General features: G+C 37.2%; 1 protein-coding gene across 1 annotated transcript in view; it reads left to right on the top strand.

Moving 5' to 3' along the window:
- Positions 1-24559, top strand: part of ODAD2 (outer dynein arm docking complex subunit 2) — a gene marked incomplete at both ends in the record, with an annotated part of 90859 nt that extends 66300 nt beyond the window's left edge. The window contains one exon of the mRNA XM_082327305.1: positions 24446-24559. Coding sequence (XP_082183431.1) covers positions 24446-24559 — 114 coding nt within the window. The remainder of the gene's footprint in view (positions 1-24445) is intronic.
- Between the last annotated feature and the right edge of the window lie 1115 nt (positions 24560-25674).

The raw sequence follows: 25674 nt of genomic DNA, 5'->3' as shown, positions 1-25674 counted from the left end.
GGGAAAGCAGTCTGACTGCAAAAAAAACTGGTTCTGTAATGAATCTTTAAAATGCAGCCAAACCTGATCAAGAATTAAGAGGTTAAAGAGTGTTAAGATAAGAAGACCTGTGACCGCACATTGCCATGAAGGACCTGGAATAATTCTTCGTATCTGCTAAGTATCACAATATGCAAAAGTCTCGGGAAGGATTTTTGGAAGTAATTCAGAATATCAGTGAAATCACCTCTAACCTTAAAAGGCTGCACTGTTGATTCATGCCATAAGCTGTTCAGTTTGGTAGTCTGGAATCTCTTCATAGCCAGGAGGTGACTGTGAACCAAATACATAGCCAGGAAAGGAAACATTATGATTCCTTACTGCTCATTTTTCTTACTGGCAGTAAAAAATAAAATATCCTTGGAAGACACTAATTTACCTGAAGGAGTAGTTCTTGCTAGTCCCCCAAAAAGGAAAAATAATTGAAGTTTGGTGAAATGTTTTTTCAGATAAACTAAATCAAACTAGTCAGATGGTTGATGTCATCTATACCAAAGACTGTCAGCCAATGCACAGTCAAGTGTACCAAATAAGTGTAAATCTTCAATAAGAGATCTGTCCAGCTCTTAGAGTAAACTGTCTGCTGTTCAGTGTCCTACTGAAGTCAGTGTGTATAGCATAGAATCTGAAGTCCTAGGGTCACCCAGCAAATGCGTAACAATGAGGTGTAGCAATTTACAATTGTAAACAAGTTTGATACTTTTAAAATTAGAAGATATTAATTATTTTAAGAAATCTGTCCAGCTGAAGAAATTCTTTAAGCACATCGCATAATTAGTGCTAAGAGCTACAAATAAATAGGTAAGCTACATGGAATTATCTTACTCAACACCTGCACATATTTCATTTTTCTGTGTGTTTGTTTTCAATTACATTCAAGTGAACATTCATGGAGGTGCTTAATTACAAATGCTGCAGACATTTAATCTGAAGAATATGAAAGTAATTATATCTAAACAAATAAAAACATTCTTCACAAATAATATTTCTGTATTTTTAATTATCCAGATACTTTAGAATACCATTTTTTCTAACATAGGTATAAATGGAGCTGTTATTAAAGCTTTGTTCCTTTAAAAAAGTCTTTAAGAAATCCTTAACACAAGGCAAATTGATAAAATAGGTAAGTCTAAACAGCAGGACCCTGCAGCAGTTCCCAGCTCTTATGTCCAAGTGCATAGCCTGGCCACATGCTGATTGCACATTAGGACTACCTGAAAGGAGGTTGTGGCGAGGTGGGGGTCGGTCTCCTCTCCCAAGTAACAAGCGATAGAATGAGAGGAAACGGCCTCAAGCTGCACCAGGGCAGGTTTAGGTTGGATATTAGGAAAAACTTCTTCACCGAAAGGGCAGTCAGGCACTGGAACAGGCTGCCCACGGAAGTGGTTGAGTCCCCATCCCTGGAGGTATTTAAAAGAGAGGTAGATGTTGTGCTTAGGGACATGGTTTAGTGGTGGAGTTGACAGTGTTAGGTTAACAGTTGGACTTGATGATCCTAAAGGTCTTCTCCAAGCTAAACAATTCTAGGATTTTATGACTAAACCTGGATACATACATTCTGGTCTGTGTAAAAAAAAAATGCACGTGCAGAACTGGAACCGCAGTATGTACGAACAGTTGGGAATCAGGATTGCAGGGCATATTGCAAAATGCATTTACCATTCAACTAGAATATAGCCAGAGAGAATCCAATACCAGTGTATGTGTTGAGGTTAACATGGCTCAGAGATCCATATTAATAAACTGTGAAAAACCTATTCTGCCTAGGTCATAGTGACAAAAGTGCAGTGAGAGGTCATCAGAGCTAGCTCTCTGGAGCTATCTTGTGCTTTCTTACCTGGCTAGCTCTGGTACCACGCAGCTCAGTGTCAGATGATTTGCCTTTTTTCTAGTACTATGACCGCAGTATAGGTATATCCATTTTAAAAAAGTGTGTAGTTTGCTATTTTTCAGGGAATGGAATTCTCCCACCCATAAGAGGACAATACCTATAGTCATCTAGAGTTTCTAACCCTAAATAAAGCCTGGTTTAATTAGCAATTATCCTGCTGTGATGTTTCCAACCACTTTCTAACGCTTATATGTTGTGTTATACCTAGAATGGCAAAGCAGCAAAGCAAAGTGAAGCAATAAATAGGCCTTTTTGGAGGATATAGCAGACCAGTGAGACATAGGGGTTCCTATCCAGTGAGGACGCCCATATAATAAGTGAAGCATGGTGGGCAGTCTGAGAAAAAATGTTCTGTTGGACCTATGATAATTTCTCCAGATGTGCTAGTCCAAGTGCTTTTGTTCTGTGTTGCCAGAGCTGAGCAGATCATGAAGCAAATCAACATGTGCACCATGACAGCTCAGGGCACAGCTGGCCAATCCACCAACGATTATGAGATTGACTTCTATGCTGGCACTGTTGGAATTACCATCGAGAATCAATTATTGGAGTTTCAGAAAGGCTAAAGAGGCATTCCCAGATGGCAAGGAGAGTGGGTGGAGGAGAGTTAGTTGCTCAAATGCATGAGTACAGTGCTGAATCTTACCTGGTCTATTCGGTTGGTCTGCCTGGCACAGGTGAGACAGTGGTTGCGGCACTGTGTCTGTGCTATTGGGTATCTTTGCACCATGCTTCTCAGTGATGACAGAATGTCCGGGTATTTTCATTTTTCTAGCCTCTCCAGTGAATAGTTGACTGAAGGCATACTTTGTACTTATGTAGGGGTTGTTATGTACAGATTTTTCCAGGACCAATCATATTTTTGCTTCTGGAAAATTTGTCTGGGTTCCTCTGATATTTTTTCATCCTTTTACCAGGTATCTGGTGTTTCAGTAATCATGCCCAGTTGAATTAATGTCACAGCTGCTGTAGTTCTGACTAGGTTGCAATACATGCATAATCCCAGGTGTTCTTCAGCACATGTTCATGTGCTGTGTTCACATGCACAGAAGTTTGATGCTTCAGGGAAACATTTACTCTGCGTGAATGACACAGTTGCTGAGTGCTTGAACAGTTGGTCAGAGACTTTCTCAAAGCATGAGACTTTCTGACCATTCACTACGCAATGTGTATATATATGTTTCTGTCCAGGAAACCAGGAATAAAAATATATAGGGAAAGTAATTTCAACCAGATTCTCGTATTTCACATTTTGCCACTGCTGCAAACAGTATTTGCTAATCAGAAACAACAGGTATATGCACACAGTTGTGAGAGAAAACCAGTGTTCCAGGTATTCACCTATTTGTAACTGCACCCAAAATATGTTCAGTTTTCTCAAGCAAGGCTGTGTGACAAAAAGGTTGGGAAATACTGGTGTATGTCAGCTGCCATGTGAAATTCTGAGTAGACAGACAGACAGGGTGATTTTGGAGGAAGTTTAGAAAGGCAGTTTATGAAGTTTTTCTTTTATGTTCAGTTCTACACTCAATATTCTTGTGAGTGGGAATGGAACAATGGTTATGACCTGTGACAGATAATCAATGCTTTCTTTCTACCAAACACCAGAAAATATTTCCTCTTTCTGAAATAAAAATTCATGACCGTGCTGGAAAAGAGATTTGTATTTTCAAAGACCCAGTAATGACATGTGGGCCACTAGAAAGCAGGAGAAATTTTTAGATATCAGACTAAGGAACAGGCATCAACCTGAATTCAAGATTGGAGATAGCTGTCCACAAACCAAGGGAGAAGAGACATCCAGTGGGGGATTGGCAGTTTAAGGCCAAGATAAGCAGGAGTACCAGGCAACGTTCTTCACACTTGGAGTCTGTCACAATTAGAGGGAAGAGAAATAGGAAAAGTCAGAGACAACTTGAAGTATCCAGCCGTCACCACATTCTTCATGGAAACAGCAGAAAACCTCCCTTAAAATGTAGCTGTTGCAAAGGAACAAAGATGTCTACCTATAGTTGACTGCTGCTGAAACCTTAGAAAAATCAAGCTTGTTCATGAAAAGATCTCCGACTGTCCACTAAAGAGTACACGTTTTTTTATAGGAATGCTCTTTTAAGATGAATTGTAGAAAGACTGTTTTGCAAGGCACAGACAGTTGAGGAAGGGCAACTACTTTAGTAGTGGAAAGATGAGTCTAAACATGTTTTAAAGGAAGAATTCAAGTCATCTAAAGATCCTGAAAGAATATTTAAATCATTGTCCTAGAGACCACGTCACTGTGTCAGTGCTTCTCTGTGTTAGTCACACATTTTCTTGGTTATGCTGGCAAGCTGTAGATTGGGATATGCTTCTGAAGTGAGTGAGTGAGGATGGTGATGTGTATAGGCACTCACGAAACTGCTCGTAATAGACCTTCTAAAAGACTTAAGATATTTTGAAAGATTCACAGTATATAAAAGTGAAAAACACGTAACTGATTATTCCTGGTCATTCTTACTTTCCAAATGAAGAAAGATAAAAGGTAATCTATTGTGGAAGTTAATTTCTGCTATTGTGGAAGTTAATTTCTGACTTTGTAAGTGATACAAAGGATTTGTTTTTGTGGAATATCATTATTATTTCTGTGTAAAAAAGGCCTAGGAAGTTTGAATGGCCTGATCACCTACAAAGTTGAGGGCAATTTTTCATGATGAGGATAGCTTCTGAAGTGAGTCACTCACTTCACTCTCTGAGGAGATTATTAAAGTAATGAAAAAAAGTAAGAACAAGGGAAAATAAGGACCCAAAATCAGGCTGTGGAAGAATAACATTCATCAAACTCATCATTCATCTTAACTTCAAATGTTTACATTGTGGACATGCCCATCTGAAATAGTCACCCAAATTCTTATAATAGTCAAGGAAGAGGAATAGATTCTTTGTTGTGTTTCATCTCTCCTAATTTATACATTTATATGAAGATAAGGCACCTCAGTCTCTACTGGCAGTATATTCTGGTCTCCTTGGGCTATAATGGGAGTGCAGGTTCAAAGTTCAGATCTGCACATCTACACTGTAGGTATCTATGTTTAATGGGGTGAATCCCATCCTAAGGCAGTGGAGCACTTGTTTAAATGACTATACAATCCAGTTCGTTATTAGATAGGAATGACAGAATTCTGAATAATAGTGCAATAAGAAAGAGCTATTAAAAAAATAATTTATTCTCTTCCTAGAAAAATACAGATGAGATGCATTTATAAGCTATGATGGTGATGAAACACTATCTGCCCAGCAGTAACTGAAGCACACTTTGAACATGATCTAATAAAGCCAGATGTTTTAAATTAGTGGATCTAACTAACTTGAATCCAGGGATTTTGAAAAAGATCTTTGGAGTATTAAGGATGGATTCCTTTCATCTAACTTTGGCCACTTTTAGGTATGGAGTTTAAAGCAGTCTAAACTAAGACACCTTCTGTAGTCAATGGAAAGAGAGGGAGGCACCTGCAGACTTGAGCTAGCTGAAAATAGATGCCTAAGGTATCTGGAAGGAATAGACTCATGAAAGTGCCTAGTTTTCTCCACTGAGTATAGAAAGGACCTAGGTTACTAGCTCAGACTAAACAGCTAGCTTTCAGACAGCTGAATTTAAATTAATATCCTCCTGAATGTTGATTTTCAACAAGCCTTGCGGTACAGGGGAAGTTGCAGGGCTGGAAAGGTAATGTGCCAATATTTAAAAACCCAAAATAATATTATAGTCCTGTAAACTGGACACTATTCTCACGTTAAATAACCATAGGTGCATACATTATAATACTAGAAGGGATCATTTTAATGATCTAGTCTGACTAGCCTTGTTCATACAAACCAGAGACATTGCTTCAATTTATTTCTGTTTGGAATAGAGTATATCTTTTAGAAAAACATTGACTCTTTGCTTAAAAAATTCCAGCGATGGAAAATCCACTAGAGCCATCATAACTTGTTCCAGTAGCTAAATACCTTCCCCATAAAAACATTTGCACCTTACTTGTAGCCTAAGGTTTGTCTAGCTTTATCTTGTGCAATTACATGTATGATACTGTTGCCTGGTAAACTGAAAAGCCCTACATAATTTCTGTTCTCATACACGTTCTTTTCGAGTAAGATCAAATTACTTGTCATATTGTCTGCTTTTTAATTAGCTAAGCAAGTGTAATCTCTGATGGAATTTCTATCTTTTTAATTCTTTAATTGTATTTGTGTGTCAGTTCTGAATTTTTTATTTTTGAACTTCTCTTTTGGACTGAATTTCAACATACTTCAGAACGGAATTCAATATTCCAGTAATATCTGTATGAATACTTAAAACAGGTAAAATAACTTTCCTGTTCCCATGTAAGCTCTGTTTGAACATCAGAGATTTTCATTATTCTGTTTGGCCACAGTATTGCCCTCAAAGTTCATATTTGGCCAATTTCCTACTTTGATTTCCATGTCTTTTTGGAAACTGTTCCCCAGGTTAGACCTTTGCATGCTATAATGTTGGCCTTCATGCAGTAAAAATTAGGTAATATTGTTAATGTAAATCACCAGTGATTTTAGACCTTGTGATATAAGTTGATTTTTTTTTTTTTCAGGAGATTAAATCAGATTTGAGTTGTTGTCAATACACTTTAAAAATGCCAGATGAGTTAACTCTCATTTTTGTAAGAATAATTAACAATTTAAAAGCAGCCACAAAATGTATTCAAGCATTTTGTTGTTTTAGAGAGGAAAATTTTAAGAGACCAACACACTGACTCTTCTTGTAATGCCTTTAAAACAAAATATTGCCTTTCCACAATGGAAGATTGCAGGTTTGGCAGAGATATGAGTCATTAGAAAACTGAAGGAGTTCACTGGCTGAGAAAGTGGTAAATACTTTTGAATTATGTAGACACAAATGGATTAAGGTCTATGAAAAGAATACCAGTGGCTTTGATTGTGACGTATGAAGCTAAAAAACGCCTGTTCTGCTTGCCAGTGAAATGCTGCATTTGCAAGTACCTGATCAGATGGTGCATAAATATTCTAAAACATTTAGCGAAATCTTCCCAGTAAGGTAATTTCCAGTATCTCATATGAGGACATCTTGATGTTTTGACTTAAAGTTTGTGCTTGAAATCCCAACTAATTAAATATCAAATAGTAAAGGTATTAATTTTTCTATTTATCCATTTATTCTCTGTACTGAGATGATGCTTAAAGCCATTGATCACAGATAAGTAGCTCACTTTACTAGGCAGTGATGTATACTTAAATAAGAAGATCCCAGAAAACTTTCAGTTTAAATGTAGCACACAGCAAGGTGGAGGTGAACAGATAGGAATGGAGTGGTAGAAAAAAATCAATAAAAATATTTGTATTGATCGTATTTGATAGTTCAAGCAAACAAAGACAAAATTACTGCTAATTCACAGCTGCAACTCAATCATCATAAGTAAAACATAAATACCAAATACTGACTGTAAGCTTTTTGTGAAAACTGAGGAAACAGGACCACTGGATAGTAGCCAGTCACCCAGACTTTAAGGCACTTATACCATATGGGAACCATAACTGGTGCTGTTGGCAGTTTTTTGCATGTGTGTGTCTGTGCTGAAGGCTACACAAAGTTAAAATAAATTAGCCTCTGTTGAGCTCTGCATTGTTCTGAGCTGCTTTTATTATCCAAACAAGTTTATTTAAAGATAATATTGCTGTGGTGCACTATGAACAAGTCCATTTTCTCCTGTTCTTATTCTGTTGTACTTACAGAACTGATTATTTTGGGGCTAGAGAAAGCATTAACTTAATGATTATAGTACATATCTGAAATGCAGAAGATCAGACTTTCCATTCATGTTCTGACATTTTTTAATATCGGAAGTGTCTATCCAACCTACCAGTGTATAGAACTGATCTTTAGCCTTGCTCTGTGGTCTGCTTTATTGAATTATTTGCACAACATAGAAGTGCTCCGTTTTCTTAATATTACAAAATATTAATAGATGCCTTCTAGAATATCAATTATTGTAGCTTATAGGAACTTCACCAGGGATGCTGAAAACCTAATTTCAAGTGCTTGGAACAATAAGGCAGGCAGAGCAGAGACTTACGCTCCTAAGAGTGGGACTTAATTTGTATATTCATACATTTGAATATATATTTTTCAATTAATCCATCAGATTTGTTCCTGTCTTCTCATCAGGCTATAGCTTCAAGAGATGCGTGGGGATTTTTTCAGTTTCTTAACATTTTTTTTTTTTTTTTTTTTGGCAAAGAAGGTGTAACAGCTAGAATTTATTTTCTGAATTCTGTGATGAATTAATACATAAGAGGTATTTGTGCTTTTTGAGTTCTGTTCTTAGTGGTAGAAAGATTAATCATACATAGGCTCTTCCATTCCCTTGCAATAATCTAAGATATAAAACCAGTTGGTTTAACCATGATTTATGAAAGCTGTTGTGAAATGTAGATTTAATATTTGGAGAGTTCTTTATACTTTGTTATAATGACTGTATTAAAAAATACATTTTGTGTGTTTTATTGTGCAGAGCTTCCAGAATATTGGTCATTGTTTGCTAAAGTCATAAATCCCTACAAAAAGTTTTGGCTAACCATTTTATGTGAAAAGACTTTCATAAGACCATCACTGTGAAATAAATAGATGTGAATTACAAAATATGGAAGACAATTACTAGTAATTTCTACTGAAAACATTCTAAAACCAACTTTTTGCCACAAACCTTATATATCTGAAGTTTAGAAAATTAAATGCAAAAGCACTGGCACCTACTGCTTTAGGAGTATTTGGCTATGGGTTTGGTTGTTTTGGGGGGGGGCCTTTGGTGAGAACACTGAGTACAGAAAATAGAGTTTTACATTATTAAGCAAGGTTTAAGATAAGATCTTTATAAATCAATCGAAACTATTTCGTACACAATATATATTATCAGCAATATATATGCAATAATATTATCGGCGTACAATGGTATGTATTTGCATATTTACATATTTGTATTTTTATTTCAAGTTTAGAAGAACCCACTTTTTAACTATCATGGTTGGCTCTATTCAGGCTCCACAGTTCAGGCTGGAGATAGAGCATGTTTGGCACATACTCCAAGCTGACGCTTGTTGCTTTTTATAAATTAGTTGTTACAGTTCTTGGACGTCAAGAAAGAGGGCACTAGATGGCAAAATTTCTGCATGTCTGTTGGCTACAGAAAGTATGCCCAATCCCTTCACCCACAAATGTATTGATCACATCACACTTCAAAATTTCAGATATAAGAGGTTCCATAAACTAAGTCCAACACTGGCGTATTTTGTTTCGTTTCAGAAGGATTAATGAAAATAGACAATGTTACGCCACTGCAATTTCTGTTGTGTTAGCAACTGCCAGGTGTGAACATTTTCCTTACAGTTTCAGCTCCAGGAAACAGAAACCAGTAAGCCTTTACCTTCATAATAAGCAAAATTTCACCATTCATAAAGTAGGGGTACTTACATGGAAAGCATTTTGCTTTTGCACCATTGCCAAAGGTAATGAAGTTTGGCTTCAGTGTAGATTAAGCCTCAGACTTTAGATGATTTTTCGAAATTTCACATTACTAAAGTTTATGATATGTAGCAATTGTTCTGTTAAAATTTGGCTGATCTCAGATGGGAAAAACCAGCAGCCTAAGAGAGATCAGCTTATCTTTGCCCAAACTCTGTGCTTCAGGAGACCTCTAATGTAGTAACATTTGGATAGCAAACCTAGAGACTGGCATAAAGCTCCTCTTGGCACATTTTAAACATCTTTTAGTCTTATAAAAAGAAGCTTGTCCCACTAAGCTGTAGGTTTGTTGGAGCTGTTTAACAGTAGCTGTGCCCTGCAGCTCTTTTAGTGATAAATGAGCCACTTCAAATAAGTGCAATTGCAGCCAACTGTGCAGAAGGAATCCTTAAAAAAAATTTAAATAGACATTTTTGAAGCTTAAAAAATGCACAAACAAAGTATGTTAAACCAAAATATATGCTGCTCCTTTTAATGGAAAAGATTGCTACTGGCTAAGTCTGCCAGCTTCAATAGGTGTGCCAAAAAGCCAAGGAATCTGGCAGAGTCCATAGATAGCAGTTCCATCTTTCATCTATATTTCTTTTCTGTATTTATCTTGCTTTAGAAAATGCAGAGAATGTCTTTTCCTTCCGACTTGGCGCTATTTCCAAACCACAGAAATACACAGAGCAGCTTCTTGCAATTGTTTAGCTCCCTGCACCAGTCTTATTCTTGTGACTATGTGAAATGTTTTTTTCTAATTTGGCAATAATAAGAAAGAAGAATATTAAAATATTTTTATGTTTATGGAATAATATCTTATCTAAATTGTCAGATATTAAAATTAGTTTTCTTAATTGAGAGATACTGGGCTTAATGTACAAGGACAGAATGCCAGGTAATTATTTTTGGCATTCAGCTGATCAAAAATAGTTTCCTTGTATGTAAGGAGCTATTCAAAGAAGCTGAACATAAAAAATAGTTAGAATATACATATATATATATATAACACACACATACCTATACATATGTATACATATGTGTAAATAGAGGCTGAATTGTCACTTAGGAGTCCTTAATGTACTGAATTATGCATTCATTGTTGTCATCTATGAAAACTTTTTTTTTTTTTCCCTCTTCCTGCAGAATCACTCACTCAGTTCAAATTGCCTTCAAGCCCCAGTCATCGTAATCTCTTTTATGTTACCATTTTGAAGAGCCCTGTCTTTTAAGTAATATGGAACATCTTATTGCTGTCACTTTCACGGTATAGATGCTAAGGAAAAGACTTTTTGCAATGTGTAGATTATAGGGTGGGCTCTAGTGTTAATGTTCCTCATCAGTGTTCTGTGCTTTGGCATAAAGTCTGAAGGCCTGAGGAGGCTGTCGGGGACAGCAGGCTGATGAGAATTCTGTCACTGACTTCAGCGAGGGCTGGATCAGGTTATAATGCAATGGGGATTATATAGCGATCAATTGTATGTAAAAGCTAAAATGTATCTTCTCCTAGACTATGAGTGAAGGTCCATACAATTTCATTTTATTGGAAATTTTATTTTATTTAGTTTTACATTTATCTCCAAGGATAAGTGGCTGTATTTACCAGCTGCTAATCAGTACAGGATTTCATGCAACAGTTTATGATAATTTTTAATCTCTGGAAGTTTTGAAGAAAAAATTAAGGTTAAAGTAAAAGAATATGGGTCAGTATTGCTAGTTAATTACCAAAGGAGTCTGATACACTGCAAATTATATACATTATCTTCAGATCTGGGGAAACTGGAAAGCTTTGACTACAAGAAAGACATTGAGGTGCTGGAGCGTGTCCAAAGAAGGGCAACGAAGCTGGTGAAGGGTCTGGAGCACAAGTCTTATGAGGAGCAGCTGAGGGAACTGGGGTTGTTTAGCCTGGAGAAAAGGAGGCTGAGGGGAGACCTTATTGCTCTCTACAACTGCCTGAAAGGAGGTTGTGGCAAGGCGAGGGTTGGTCTCTTCTCCCAAATAGCAAGCGATAGGATGAGAGGAAACGGCCTTGAGTTGCGCCAGGGGAGGTTTAGGTTGGATATTAGGAAAAATTTCTTCACCGAAAGGGTAGTCAGGCATTGGAACAGGCTGCCCAGGGCAGTGGTTGAGTCTCCATCCCTGAAGGTATTTAAAAGACAGGGAGATGTGGTGCTTAGGGACATGGTTTAGTGGTGGGCTTGGCAGTGCTAGGTTAATGGTTGGACTTGATGATGTTAAAGGTCTTTTCCAACCTAAAGGATTCTATTCTAGATAGAAAGTGAATTTAAGTTTTATCTAGTCTATTCATCGCATTTGTGTTGAAGATAAAGGTAAAAATATAAAAACCTCTCCATGACATAGGATTGAGAAAGCACGCACTCATAAAGGTGCTTCCATACTGCCATACAGGTATGACAGTTCCAAATACTGGATTCAGGCTAAGATACATAAATTAGGGCTCTGTGGAAATATAGAAAGATTAAAAAACTCCAGAAGGTATTTAGAACATCTAAAATCAGAATTGTCCTCTGGAGGTGCTTACCTTGTCCACAGGTATGTGGGATGAATCCAGATTTATTTGCTCTTTTTATCTCCAAACATTGTATCTGTGCAATCTGCGCAAATCCAACAGTCATTAGACTGGATTAGCTCCTTCACAGAATTCCAAAGAGAGGTAATTGCTGGACTCCAGAGGCATTATAGGCTAATGGAGCATGTATATATCTAAAGAAGGTCTGTCATACTTTTGTACTGGATTTGCTGGACATTCACTGTATAGAGAATATTTTATTAGTCTTTTGCTTCTCAAAACATTTTGTCTTCTCATCAGTTTGCTAGTCTATTCATGTGCAATAATCTTGTTGCTTTTTGGAAGTATTGAATTGACCACACTTGGATTTTAAGAGAGCATTCAACAGCACTCTTCACCACAAACTCTTCACGAAGTTAAACTCCTATGCGATGAGAAGGCAGAGTCCTAGAAAGGATAAATAATTGGTTAAAAATGAGGAATCAAAGTGTAGGAATTAGTATAAAGTTTTGCAGTCAAGGGATCTTGCCATTCAGTATTTCATAAATGATAATGGGAAGGGTGGTGTATGGTGAGGTTGCAAACTTTGCTGAGCATACTAAGTTCTTCATGGTAGTAGAGGTGAGAGCCAGTTGCAAACTGCAGTTCACAATGTCGAGCCGTGGAGGTCACATCTCCTGTGCAAGTACATCACAGCTCAGTACAAAGTTTTTACCTTTCATGAAAGCACTGGATTTACTACACTGGACAGTATGGCACACTACACGTGCAGCAGATGCATAGGGACTGCCAGTAACTATCTGTTAATAACAAACTGAAAAGATGTCCATGTATTTGGGCAAGGCGATAAAGTCCTCGCAAACAATTCGGACAGAAAAATTTTCAATGTAACATACAGCTAGGGACACCCTGAAGCCCTGACTTGGATCTTGGGTTTGCTTCTGATTGATCAGGCTGTTTTTGTTAATCTTTCCACTCTTCTTCTCATAATCCAAGCATTCTCATAAAATTTGCAGTTAAATGTAATAATTATTTATCTTTAAATTTCGGTTGATTTCCTGGGGAGTGGGGAGAAAAATTGATATTCTGTTTAATCCCTTCAGCACCACAAATGCACACAAGGGAATTGTATTTTGAGAAACCACTGTTTGATAAATGCCAATATTCTGGGTAAATATGCTCCTGTTCAGGAAAGGATGTTAAGTTCCTTAATTTTATCCTGATTCAAGCATGTGATGCAGTGTTTTCATGGAAAAGTAGCCTCTCTGAGTTGGGAACTGATGAAAAAGAGGGTACCTTGTAGGAGTAGCACTTTGTCTTACACCAGCTTCCCCATATTGTTATAATTAGGTGGCAGTGTGCCCCAAGTATACTCACCCAAGAATGTCCAACATGCTGTTAATAATGTTCTTGTGCTAGCATTAGTGATGCGAAATAGTATTTTGGGTAGCTAGTTAACTAACCTTACCAACCATTTCATCCTACCTGAGATACAAAGTATCCACTGTACCGAGTTCAGAGTATTAATTGTGATTCTTTTTACCATTTGCAGTGGTAGCATTCAGCTAGAAGACCCACATGAATTTTTTCTTTCTATATTAAAGCATAGAGTTGCATGGTTTTAGGAAATTAATTTTCACATCTTCCCCCGCATGCTTTAACCAGCTTTAGCAGAGCTTTTATACATGTGCTACAACCTCCACTTGCCCAAGCATAACTATAGCTTTCTTTTTATAAAACTAAAAAAGCCCAAGCAAATGAATAAGTCAAAAACATCCCCAAAACTTGATGCCTGGAATTGAAGCTGAGCAATTACTCAATAAAAAAGTTGAGGAACAGGCTTTTGCTCTAATCAGGGGAAAGTTTTAGATTTGACTTCTATTACTGAATTTTTCATTCCCTACTTCATAGGTATGTCTTTCGAGAGGGAAGGAAGCAGATCAAGGCCTCTAGTATTTCCTGGCTGACATAGAGAAGTCAGGCTTGCAGGTATTATTGCTTGCTTGCAGACTACACAGTGTCTTTAAAAATCTCTGATCTCACAAAGCTTCCAAAATCCAGCAGCCACTCAAGCAGTTTGTGGCCAGAGTGAGTCCTTGAGTGGGTTTGGGGAGATGCTTTGCTTCTTTTTTTAAAAATATCTGTCTAACTCCACTCTAGAGAACTATATGCAAATCACAAATACTTTGGTTGAATATGACCTGAATGGAGTGCTAATTCAAGCCACCCCTTATGTTTTAATCGCCAAAAATCCAAGGCATTTTTCTGTCACAATAAGTGGGCGTGGTAATGTTTTTCCACAGCACAGACTTTAGGAAAGCATATAAATTTCCAGCACTAGTAAATATATTTTATGATCACCATATCACACTCTGTTCATAAAGTAATGCTCAAGTGACTCAGAAATTTGGGTTCATTATAGGAAGTTGACTCCTCAGTATAAAATAATTTATTCCTTATGTTTTTCTCTAATAACAAAAAAGAAGCAGTTTCACAATCTTGAAAAGTAACTTCCACTCTATGTTCATCGTTTCTTTCATCTTTTTCTGGTATCATACATTTAAATCTACAGATATGAATGAATATGCAGACTATACACGGACCTTTGCCCATGAACAGCTCCAGCTCATTTCTTGCTTCATCACATTCAGTTTCATATTTATATGAATAAAGCTGAGCTGTGTTCATACCATCTATACATTTATTTATGCTGTGTTCTAATTGAACATTTTCTAGTACATTTACTAATCTAAAACCAGACTATAAGTTGAACGATACAACTCATCTTCCAGTTTATGTAAATGTATGCACTGTTGCCACCCACACATCTAAAAACATGAGATTATAGATCAGTCTTCTTGCATGCCACAAAAAAACCCCAAACAGCTTTAAAATACGCTGGCTCGTTATTTGAAATAAATGCTATTGTATGAATCTACAGTGAGAATATCCTGCTTTTATCCCCAGACTTTGATATGTAAGGTTTACTACCAAAAGCACCCCACTGGTTTTGATTATAATGATCATATATAGGCAGAGAGACAGACACTTAGACCATTGGACCTAAAGCTATATTAACTTTAGAGATCAAAATGAGTACTTGGAATTGAATACAGAAGAGAATTTGAAGTCTGTTCATGCATACCAGTAGATCTAACATACTTTTAAAATACTAGTACAGTCAGATTTTGTACGCTGTTCTGAGGATAAGATGCAACTTGAGATAAACATTGCAAAATTTGTCACTAGTCTGGAAACTGTGGTGTCTCTTTGCTGCAGGTCAATGTTGTCTTCAGAGACAGACTAGTTATAGTGCACTTCAGGAATATTAGACAAACTAGAGAAAAAAAATGCCCCATGTTTTCAGGGTATTGCTGACAAGTCAGGCAGAACCCTTCAGTATGTGAGGGTTAATGGACAGCTTAAACCTCCTTTTTTTCCGCTGACTTGCTGCTGATAGTTTATTTGCAACTGCCCCCTCTTAACTTTTGTATAATCTTCATATGACTGCTAGAGATAAACAGACAGAATGACAGTATTCATATTGATAGTAATGTTAACAAATTTGGAAAACCAAAATTAAATTATCAATTCCTTCTCAATTTCCTATACTACCTCCTCAGTAATACTTGGGAAGGAATGACAAGGTAAAAGTCATGCTGCTGTAAAGTGAAAAAGTGTGAAAAAGCAGGTAAGTGTGGAAAAGGAGCAGGAAATACAAAGAAGAAAGATTGATCAGACTGGCAGCAATATAAGGGAAGGGTAGTTCCCAACATGTTACTGAGCCAAACTAAATTATGAAAGGAAAGGAACATCCATGACAAAAGTTTACTGTTTTCAATGTCCATTACATGTAGTAAGTTAGCAGGCTCCTGTTTTAGTCTTAATAAAATGAATTTCCAGTGAACTGAAAAAAGCTTTTTAAAAAATGTCACTCTGTCGAGATTATGAAAAAGTTCTTTATTCTCTCTATCCCACCAAAAGCCGTTTATATGTTAATCTTCTCATGAAAACTACAATGAAATAAAAATAAAATAGAGAAAGTGGTTCAAATAAAAATATGCTGTAAGACCCTGGGCTTCATCACTTCTGGATTATCAGATCTGCCTATTGCTTTTTGTGGGATGAATTTCATATCCTGTAAGACTCTTTGTACCTTGGAATGTTCATGATGATTGAATTCTTTCTTAATGTTGCACCAAACTTCTTACAGCTGAATGTAGATTCAAACTATCTGTCTTTAAGGACTCCAATTGGTTACATATAATCCTACCTTTTAAACAAAGATTAGAAATCATTTTTATTACTAGTTTTATTTAGCTACATTACCTTTGCATGGTATGTTTATATTTAGTTAGACTTATATCTGAAATTGTTAGAAATATCCCTCTGAAGTCCTACAAGTAACAACTTGAGATGGGAAAACCGTTAAGCTTAGTGTATTTTTAAGTGGCCTGCAAGTTTACAGTTTTGAAACTATTTTATGTTTCACCATTTAGCATTTTGTTCACTGTCTCCTTGTCACTGATATTCTGAGTTCCCTGCCCATTTATTATGCCTTTGCACAGAAGGGGGGCATCCTTCTCTAGATAGTTATATAAGAAACAGACAATTAATACAGATGAGGTGAAGAGCAAGCTGTAGGGTTTATTCATATTTTGTAGATATATAAAAACTTGCAAGTATGTATATGTACTTAAAGTGTGTATATCTCGTATTATAATGCCCTTTAGGCATTCAGGCTGTATGTATTTCTCCAAAGTGATGCAACGCAACATTTAGCCTCACTGGAGAGTATGAGAACTATATTCTTATTTTGTATTTTATTAGTGTGTGCTCAAGAGGATTTCTTTTCAAGAGTGCTATCCCCATTGTAGTAGGCACAATTCAGATGTGTTGGAGAAATATGGACCTTGTCCCAAATACCTTTTGGTTTAGTTGCAATACAGGAGATGACTAAACAAAATAAATAGACAAAAAGGGACAGATAGCAGATAGGAAAAACAAAAAAAAATTAAGCTGTACCCAGAACGATTTTAAACTTCAAATCTATCATGGCGTAAAATCAGTTGAAGTTCACTGAAGCTGTGTATTCTAAAGAAATAGTTAACATCTCATGGTAGGGTACTGGTAATCAGATGTTCAGAATACTTCACTGAATCTGCCAAGCCCTACTCTTCTTTCTCCCTTGTTTCTCAGCATTTTGTGGGATTCAGCTTACCAACAGCTGTTTTGTCACAGGCAGTCACATAGGAAAAAGTAACAACTTGCAGAGGACAGGACACCTGTCATAAGTCCTGAGCTAGGTGAAATGGTTTAATCTGGAAGTGCACCACAAACTGCAGACAAGTTTGTTCTCATCCTAACATGTCCTGCACCTGTTTGCAGAACGTGCACAGGTTTGCCTGCCCCTGCACTCTTCACTGGTTTTCTGAGGGAGGAAGGGAAAGATGAGAAAGAAGAGACAGCTCCTGGCCAGCCTGCTGGCCACCACCACGGTCAGGTGTACCTTAGGCCAAGCTGCATCCTTTGGACCTCCTCATCCCCCCAGCCATGCCTGAGTGACTCCCAAAGTTTGTTATCCTTTTTCCATGGCTGCCATAATGGAGATGTGTTTCATGAGAGAGAGAAGAGGAAATACAGGAATAAGAGGAAGGAAAAAGAAGCCAGGTTCAATCTTCCTAGGATTTCTCCCACCCCAGCCAGAGAGCTTCAGCTCCCACCTCTTTATGTTCAAAGTGAATGAACTAGGCTACACCGGGGCTGCTCTGACTTTGGTCCCAGGGAGGAGAGACCTTATACGAGAGGGAATCAGCACAGTAGGTGTCTGCCCTGCCCATCTTTTGCCTTTACTGGAATTTCTTGGTACTGAATTTTGTACGTCTGCTAGCTCAGTGTTCCCTGGCACACTGAACTTTACGTCTGAAATCTATTCTCTTCGTGCCACCTGAGAAAAACAAAAGTACCAGAAAACACTGCAGAACTTGCATGAGCATCTTCTTAGGAGGCTGTGCACGGTGCATGTTGTCTTACCCTTTCACTCAGCTGAAAGAGGAAATCAGGAAATCAGCATGAATTTTAGTTTAGAAACAGTGACTTAGCTTAACCTTCATTATGCTTTGATTGTGCAGTATGTTTTATTATTTATAATTTAATTTTATGAGAAGTATTTTCATAGGAATATGTGTAACATAACACTTAAACTAGGTGCTTTAATATTTTCCAGTGTGCAATATGGTGTTGAAAGTTAGCAAAATGCTGGCTGGACCTAGACTGATACTTTCTTGGATAAGCTTCTACCATATGCTTTTATTTAAAGTATTTTTTTCTTTTAGGTTAGATTTATAAAAAGCATGTGAGAAATGTCTTTTTTGGAAAAGAAGTGTTACGCAATTAGAAAATCACAGTGCTAGAAATTTAGCATCCTTTAGGAAATGTTGCATGTAAAAGAAGTCAGATACTAAATCTAAATTTAAAAAAAAAAAATGGCAAGTCCTACCACCAACTGGAAATGCTATGTCAATCTACAAGATGTCATCACCAGCACAGCACATAGAAGCAGCAGTTGTATTGAAGTAAATGTCTTTAGTTCCAGGAATGCTAAGCTCTATGTGAATTCTGACTAGCTTCCCACTATAGATATCAATCTTGTTGAAGGAGTTTGTCCATATTTCCTTCTGATTAGAAAAAATCAAATAAAATTTGTTTTACAGGGCAGAAAACCTAAAGAAGACAGGAAAAAAAAAAGGCATTAAATATTCTTTTTATAGTTATTCTTTATTCATTGTTTGCATTCATGTTCACAGGACTCCAGAGTATTGAATAGGCTGATCTTTTATCTGTTTTATATGAGCAAGGGACCCTGTTTCCAGCAGTACTGTTCTACACTTTCCACTGTTTTGGAAAACGTGTTGTAGAAACATCATGTGACTAACCCCTTATTTAAAATTAATACATGCAAAACTGTGTTCTTCCTGAAATCACCACTTCCTATGTTTCCTGCTTCCCACCTCTGAGCCTGGAAGCTGCAATGACTGTGGCCAAAGGAAAATGAGTACTTATAAGTTATTGTACCCATACATGGACCATCACTAACATCTAAGATTTTGTCAGATTTGGGATTTCTTGTTGCAAAACTTGTCTACACTTTTTCTGCTTTAAAAATCCCCTTGAGCTACTTCTTTTGTAGAAGTGAAAAATTCTAGAAAGACATCTTCATAGAAAAGATAATTACTAGCCCATTTTTATTACTTACTCTTCCAGGAATCCATACCCATTTTGGAATGATACTTTTACAACTTCTTACATTGATGCTTATGTTATCTTGTTGGAAATAATCATTTTTTCAATTGGTTATTTTGTGATTGTAGAGGTAGGATTTTAAGGAAGCTGTGCTATCAGACAGTGGAACGTGGCATCATTCATGATGCATGAATATCCAAGCAAATATTGTGGCTTACCCCCTTACCCCTTGCTATTCCCCTGAGGAACAAAAGACTTCCCATTTTTGTTACACCTTTGGTATGCCAGAAAGCATAAGGCCCAACAATAAGAGTCTGCAAAGCATGTCTTCAGAGCAACAATCCCTCCTCCCAGTCTGGGGCACTCCAGACTGGTCAGCCTCACATTTGTCTTTGGGGAAATTATGGAGGGAGTCCTCTTGGAACGCATTTCTGGGCACAAGAAGGAGAAGACGATTTGGAAGAGTCAACATAGATTTACCAAAGGTAAATCTGATTGTCCTCTATGTGTCTAAGTTTGTAGATGAGAGGAGAGCAGTGGATGTCATTTACCTTGGCTTTAGGAAGGTTTTCAACACTGTTTCCCACAGCATACTTCTGTCCAAGTTAGGATGTATTGTATTCTAGATGTGTGAACAACCAAATGGATTAAAAGTGGTTGGATGACCCAGCTCAGAGGATAGTAGTTAATGGGTTGTACTCTACCTGGAGGCTGGTGACAAGGGGAGTGCTGAAGGGCTCTCTCTGTTGGGACCATTTAACGTGTTTGTCAGTGACCTGGGGAAGGCAGTGGGCTACTTACTCATAAAGTTTGCAGTGGGGACAGTTTCGATACAGCCAAGGGAAGGGCTGCCATTCAGAGGTACCCAGGCAGGGCTGGAGCCGGCCAGCAGGAACGTTATGAGATTCAGCAAGGACAAATGCAAAGTCCTGCACCTGAGAAGGACTTGCACTTGCACTTGCAGTGATACAGGCTAGGGACTGACTGGCTGAGGAGCAGTTTTACTGAAATGGGCATGGAGATTTTGGTAGAAAGCAAGCAGAACATTAGCCAGCAGTGTGTCCTGACAGTGAAGAAGACACAGTACTGGGCTGTATGAACATGAGCACAGCCAGGAGATTGAGGGAAGTGATTGTTCCCCTTAGTACTCATTAGAGCACACCTTGAATACTGCACCCAGCTTTGGCCCTCCAATGTGGGAAAGACATGGATAAACTATAATAGGTTCAGCAGAGGACCACCAGGATTGTCAAGAGCTGGAGCACTTGCCTTATGAGGAGAAACTAAGGGAACTGGGCTTTTTCAGCCTGGAGATTCAAGCAGACTTAGTAGCAGCCTTCCAGTACCCCCAAGGAGGTCAGTCATCAAAAAGATGGAGCTAGGTTTTTCGCAGTGATGCATGGCAAGAAGATGAGAGACAACAGGCATAAACTGAAACAAGAGTGACTGAATGTAGGGAAAACCTTTTTCTCTACAAGGACAGTCAAACACTGCAATAGGTTGCACAGAGAGGTTGTGCCATTTCCATCACTGGAGGTTTTCAAGATTGGGCTGGATAAAACCCTGAGCAACCTAGTCTAACCTTGTAGCTGACTCTGCTTTGAGCATGACATTGGACTAGAGACCTCCTGAGATCGCTTCCATTCTGAATTATTCTATGATTGTGCAATCCTAATATAGTATCACAATTCTGTGCTATTTTAAAGCTGGGTTAGTAATAGCAAAATCTTCTTAATTGTTCTGAATATTTAAATGATTTGGCTGTGCATTGCTCTTGCTTTTGGAGCCCAGAAATGCTACATATGCTCTGTATGTTCTCCAAACAGCTTGTATTTGTGCTTATTTGCTGGTATGACGTGCTAACTGTGCAAAAAATTTTGGACTCTCGCCTTAGAATATAGAGACCTGCCAACAGAAAATGAAGGCTACATAGTGCTGCAAATGCTTTCTCTGTCTATGGAAAGTGCCTCTTATGTGCCAGAAAGAAGCATTTATACCACATGCTTTTTTACTGCTTCTCACATCTGTTAACATTTACATGTGTCAGAAAACAATACCTGAACAGTAAAGAGAAGGGATACATGAAGTTCAAGGGCATTGCATCAAGAAAAAGGACATGTTATATTGCACTGGTGCATTGGAATGGAAAAAGATTTCTTGGACTTGTCAAATAGATCTAATATGTGGGTATGGTCTGTGTATACTGTCTATGAATACATTTCCATACCTGAATTGGATGACCCAATTGCCAGCAAATTGAACTGAACCCATGAAAGGGTCAAGGAGTGGCAGTCAGGAAGTGAAAGAATAATAACTTTCTTGGTACATACAAAAAGAATAAAATTTTATTTCATTTAAGGAAAGATTTATATCAACATGTTCAAAGTTAGATTCCTAAACATGGAATTACCTACTTATATTGAAATATTTTGCATGTTCGATAATCTTCTCTTCAGCTGCCTTTTTGTAGCAAAAGGAGTAGGTTGACTGACAAATGTTGCTGTATATCCTCAGTCCTCAGAGGCAGCTACTGTATTAGACTGCGTTTCCAAGAATATTTCTTTGAAGTCGTATTGTGAAAATCCTGAGACATGGTGTAGTACAGGACTTTGAATGATGTAGCAGTTCTTATGGATGTTACCGCTGGCAAGCGATTTAGAAAAACAACGAATTAGAGAGGAACTGATTCTTGATCTCCCAGACTCAGAAGGAAAAAATCAGTATTTGATATCTTTATTAAAATTGCTGTTTGCATTGGTTGCATTCATACCACTAATTCTTTAGACATCTATTTGTGTACTTTTAACCAGTGTCATGTAGTAGGCTGTTCTTTGATACCTAACCCTGATTTTTCAAAATGCGCCTGCAATAAAGACCACAGTTCCCCCCCACACACTATTGTTATTGCTTAATATTGAGCTCTGCATGGAAAGTGACAGAAAAATATTTATTTTCCTAAGTTTTCAGAGCCTAGGAAGAAGCGTTGGCTGAAAGAAATAAATAACCTTGAACTGAGTCCTACCTAACATGTAGTCATAATAAAGGCAACAGTCTATTTTTGCTTTTTGCTATATTTCTGCTAGATAATGTATCTCCAAAACATTATTTTTGTGATAAACTTCTGCTCTTACAAACTGATAACAAGTCTTATGCTGAAAGTATTATGAAAGTTTGAGTTCCACACTCACTATGCTGAAAAAGCCTTCCACTAGGTCTGTGAAGATGCAATGAATCATCACATAAGGCATACAGTTTCCTTGCCCCCAAATTTGCAACTTATAGCTTTACCAAAACCACCGTATGAAGGGTATGTGCATACATATTTTTGGTTTTGAGTCAGGGATATGAAGGATCTATACCAGTTTTCCTCAGTAAGTTATACGAGAAAGTTGTGAGGCACCCAAAGAAACACTTGAAGCTGATCAGAAATCAGCTGGTGGAAAATAGCGAGGAAGAAAGATCTTCATCCAGCAGTATTTCTTAAGAAAAAAAAGCAGTTAAGCATCTGATGAGACTTGCATTCTGGCCTTTGTGCTTTGTAGAGCAGCTTTATCACGACACAGAGGTGTGCTGCTTGGTCCTCCTGCCAGCTGAAGTCAGTGGTGAAACTTCCACTGGCTTCTCTGGTTCCTGCCCCTGGCCCAACATTTCCATGCAAAGAAAGTATAAGAACTTAAAGCTTTCTCGTATCATTTCTTCTCGTGTCATTTTAACTCTGGCATATCCCTTTAGGAGTGTTCAGACTTCAAGAATTCTTATCTAGCTATTTGTACAGAGATATCTGATTGCATTAATGGAAATTATAGGAAGAATTGCTAGAAAAAATTATCGTCGATGCTCAATTTACATAATACTCTTTTTGACATAATTCAGGCCCATCACAGGCACCCTTACAAGTTACATGTAGGGGTCAAAGGGTGAAAGGTGACTGGCAAGATGCTTGTTTTGTACATTTGGCTAACACAAATACTTCCTCAAGTATAAAATGCTTTGATCTCCATAAGCAAATGCCATATGTGTGCAGCTGTGGCCCGTGCCTCACGATTGCTGGAAGGTTAGAAAAAGGTAGCATACGAATTTGATGTCTGCATTCAATTTATGCTTTTATATTTAGCAGTTCATAATTTTGTGTAATATTTTAGCTGTGTGAAAAATATGCACTGGAGTTGAGTGATAACAGATTTCTCTGTGGTTTGACTCAACATTGTTTGGGTGAACACAGAATCCTAAGTATTGCAGACTGAAAATATAGGTTTTAATTAGAGCTGTCTGAGCTTCAACATACCTGAACGCACATTAAGCTTGGCAGATTTTCAGAAATCTGAGGATTGTATGGAGATGATTTAAGCTAAGCAAGTGTCTTCTGTTTTCCAGCATATATTGCATTTGCAGTTGCATCACAACACACTGAAGAACTGAGATCCAAACCCATTATTAATGGTTTTCTGATATGTAAAAATGTTTTATCATGAAGGCCTGTCTTATGTCACACTTGTGTTGAACAATACCTTACTCCAAGGGAATTTCCATTGAAAAAATTGAATGACTCCCAGAATAAAGGATCTGCTCCACATGGCTGAAAAGCTGAGTCTGCTCCAAAAGTTTGGTGCCTTTTCTGAGCTTTTGTTTTTTACTTTTACATGCAAATGTTTAAGAATGATATACCCAGATCTGTATCCCTCAAGCAGTTTAACATGAGTGGTTTGCTGTGACAGTAAAGAAGTCTGCTGCAGTCAATGGGACACAAGGGTGCATTCACATGGATCCAGTTTCATGATCAAGGCCAAAAAAAAAAATGTATGGCTTTGTTTATTAAAAATCTTGAGCATGTGCAAATATACTAGTGTACCTGGGGGGGAAACCATGATTTCAATTAAAGCATATGCAATTTCTACTTACAAGAAAAAATCCAAGACGCAACCAATAGACAGGCATGATACAATAAACAGAAAATCAGACATGAAAATATCAAATTACAGGTACAAATATGATAAAATACAAAGTGTTGTGCTCTATGTGTATGTTAATACATATAGGTATACAAAAGTATACATATATAGGTATACATACATATATAATACAGTGTTTATGATTTTTTTGTATTTTATTATGTAAGTTCATGCAATTGTTCTAGATATGATTTGAATATTATTTAAATAATAGCGTACTTATTTGGTTTTCTTATGCTGTTTCTCTTTTGTATTTTTGCTAGCTCCTGCTGGCTATGGTGGGCTCTACAGATGAAACTCTGCAGGAGGCAGCAGCTGGTTGCATAGCAAACATTCGCAGATTGGCTCTAGCAACAGAAAAGGCAAAGTATGGCTGATGCCTTAGCAGCTTTTACCAACACACTTGTTTTGCAATACAGCCACATTTAAATACATGATTACTCCTTCTAGCATCTGTATTTCATAGCAGAGCTCATTTATATGAAGATAATTTAATAACAAAAATAAATCTCTGGAAAATTATGCTTGGTTTTGCATTATTGGTTTGTCACATCTAGGTTTTGTAAAACACTCACACCTAGTTTTGTGTGTCTTTTAGTATTACATCTTTCAAAAGACTATCGGTTAAGATATGTCAAAGACTTTCTACAATTAATATGCTTGTATTTGAAATTCATTGTAGATATAAATGGTTTTGCATATCTGTGACATTACAATAAATTTTCCTTCACTGCGTGTGTGGTTGTGCAGTGAGTTATGAATGTCTTGAACAATTCCCTCTGTGCTAAACTTGTCCAGTCATCTTGTCATTATGTTTTTGCCTGTTTGATCACTCGCAATTCACAGGAGAGGACAAAATGCAGATATATCAATCTCACATCTGGTGTGGTATAACGACTGCAAACAGGTGTAGCAGTAGCCATCACTCCAAATTTCCTGTTTCTACCAATATCAAACAAAATAGTGCTTAATTTTATAAGTAGTTGGTGAAATGTGTTTTAATTAGCATGTGTTTAGCTCAATTTTAAATTTACCATCTGTAAATAAAAAGTGGAGAATTACATTTATGTTTACACATTATCTTATCGTGGGTTTTTGTTTTTAAACTGAGGACAACATTGTATTGATGTACTTACTTTATTTTTCTACATAACATTATATTCAGAATTAGAGTTGCTTTCCATAACCACATAAACAATGGTTGATATTACAGATTACAGACCCACTGTATGTACCGTGCTCAACCAATAATACTAAAGCATTTCCTTGAGAGCAGTAATGTCTTAATTACAAGCACAGACTGCTGACAAAACTGAAAAAAACCCAAATGCTTAAATAACTTCTGTTTGTCAAGTACTCACTTCTAAATGATTTTTTTACTGCCCTTAATAATTAACAAGTTTCTTGTTTTGGAAGCAGTTTGTAATTTCATTATTTTTCTTCTAACTAGCGTGGCTACTCAAGGCAACTAATTTTACTGCTAGCAAGCTTC

The sequence above is a fragment of the Platalea leucorodia genome (genome assembly GCF_965183815.1).
Source record: "Platalea leucorodia genome assembly, chromosome: 1".
NCBI classification, from domain to species: domain Eukaryota; kingdom Metazoa; phylum Chordata; class Aves; order Pelecaniformes; family Threskiornithidae; genus Platalea; species Platalea leucorodia.
Note: the sequence above shows the minus strand (reverse complement) of the source record. Positions and strands in the feature narration are given on the sequence as shown.